Source organism: Perkinsus marinus (genome assembly GCF_000006405.1).
Source record: "Perkinsus marinus ATCC 50983 genomic scaffold scf_1104296952130, whole genome shotgun sequence".
NCBI classification, from domain to species: Eukaryota; Perkinsozoa; order Perkinsida; family Perkinsidae; genus Perkinsus; species Perkinsus marinus.
Window position 1 is genome coordinate 1 of NW_003208999.1, and position 1,580 is coordinate 1,580.

Below are 1,580 nucleotides of genomic sequence, written 5' to 3' on the forward strand. Positions count from 1 at the left end.
GTACGAAATCTGCTGAGCCCAGCAGGTCCTGTGGGGGGAAATGAGCGCTAGTCGCGTCCAAAACTCTCGTGGAAATTCTCCGAGCCACCGAGGGGTCTTCAGTTTCCAACCTCTCATTCAAGAGATCAATCGCTATACTACTACAATCAGTAGCAAGAATAGAGAGCTTCGGACAGGCCTGGGCCAGCGGGATCACAGCGTTACCGACACCACAGCCGACCTCCACCAGGAGCCCAGTGGCCTCGTTGGCGTCGATGAAGGAATCGCTTCTGGCAACTTCGCCGAATTCAGTGACGAGGTAATGGCGATCTTTGAAGAAGTTGGTACGATTGCGCTTGTAGAATAAATCCCAATTTTTCACGGCATCTTTTTCATATTTTTCAGCCCAAAATTCGGAAACTTCAGCGGCTTGTGAGATGACTTGCTCGGCCTCGGCGATGTCGTCAGAAGTCGGGTTGTATTCCTTCACTGTGGGTAGAGCTGGGAGGGAAGACATAGGACACGAAGAAACTGAGAGGTATCTTGAGGTTGAGCGTAGAAGATACAAAATAGGTCAGCTTGAGGACTACTCCCACCCTCTCTGTTGAACTTATCCTAAGTCCCCTAAAAGTCTACGAGGACTCCGACTAGCACTACCACTACTCTCACATCCTCTTGTGAATCGACCACTACTCCAATTGCATGCCACGTGACGCTTTCACTACTTATCGAGGGGAAGAACACTAGTAACAACACTGATGAAGTTTACACTTCGCCAACCCGTGGAAGCAGAAGTGTCCTTTTGAGGATTTTTGATACCCAAACTGTTGCAACATAAATTGATCACCAATCGGTTTGGTAGCAGAAGAGTCACGACGTTAACCGATCGATGAGCAGAAACTCGCAGAGGAATTGGCGAGAGTATGGTATGTAGTATTCGCTCTACTACAGTATGAGGGTTACGGCATCCCACGACGACCTACGTTGTCGTGAGCACTTCTGGAGCTGTCATGAATCTCGTGGCTGCAGGACGTAAATTGTGTCAGATTGAGAGGAAACGACGTGCTCATGTTCGGCCTTCCGAAGGCTCCAGCAGAATTCCAATACAGGTTCACTCAATGTCAAGAGGAGCCTCGAGTGCTCACCGTGAGCAACTATCTCCTCATTTGAGTGGAAACTAAATTATACACGTTTGACATGGTAGACTATACGAGCCATAGGTGAAACGTTTATCAACTCTAACCAGCCAACAGAAAAAGGGAGGGAGGGCGCTAGTCTAGAGCGCCAGTTGTGGATTGGGTTTTTTTCCGAGTGGAAACTAAATTATACCCGTTCTCGACATGGTCGATTATACGAGCCATAGGTGAAACGTTTATCAAGTTGATAATATCAACTCTAACCAGTCAACACAAAAGGGAGAGAGCGGCAGTCTGAGGGCACTGCCACCGTAAACTGTTGCAGTCTACCTCTATCGATCGAGAGAGACCTCAGCACCTCTGGAGGATGTCGTGGAGCGGGCTACTACAGTTCAGCACCGACGACAGCACACCGCATGCTGCGCGGTGAAATCGATTACGTGATCGATTTCATCCCAGCGTGCC

The 1,580-nt window shown here is 49.0% G+C and overlaps 1 protein-coding gene across 1 annotated transcript; it reads right to left on the reverse strand.

Annotated features, from left to right (window-relative positions):
• Nucleotides 1-141: 141 nt before the first annotated feature.
• On the reverse strand, nt 142-496 carry Pmar_PMAR009606 (conserved hypothetical protein; the record flags this gene model as incomplete). Its single annotated transcript, XM_002777293.1, has 1 exon — nt 142-496. A coding segment is annotated over one exon (355 nt), but the record flags the coding sequence as incomplete, so codon positions are not given.
• Nucleotides 497-1,580: the final 1,084 nt, after the last annotated feature.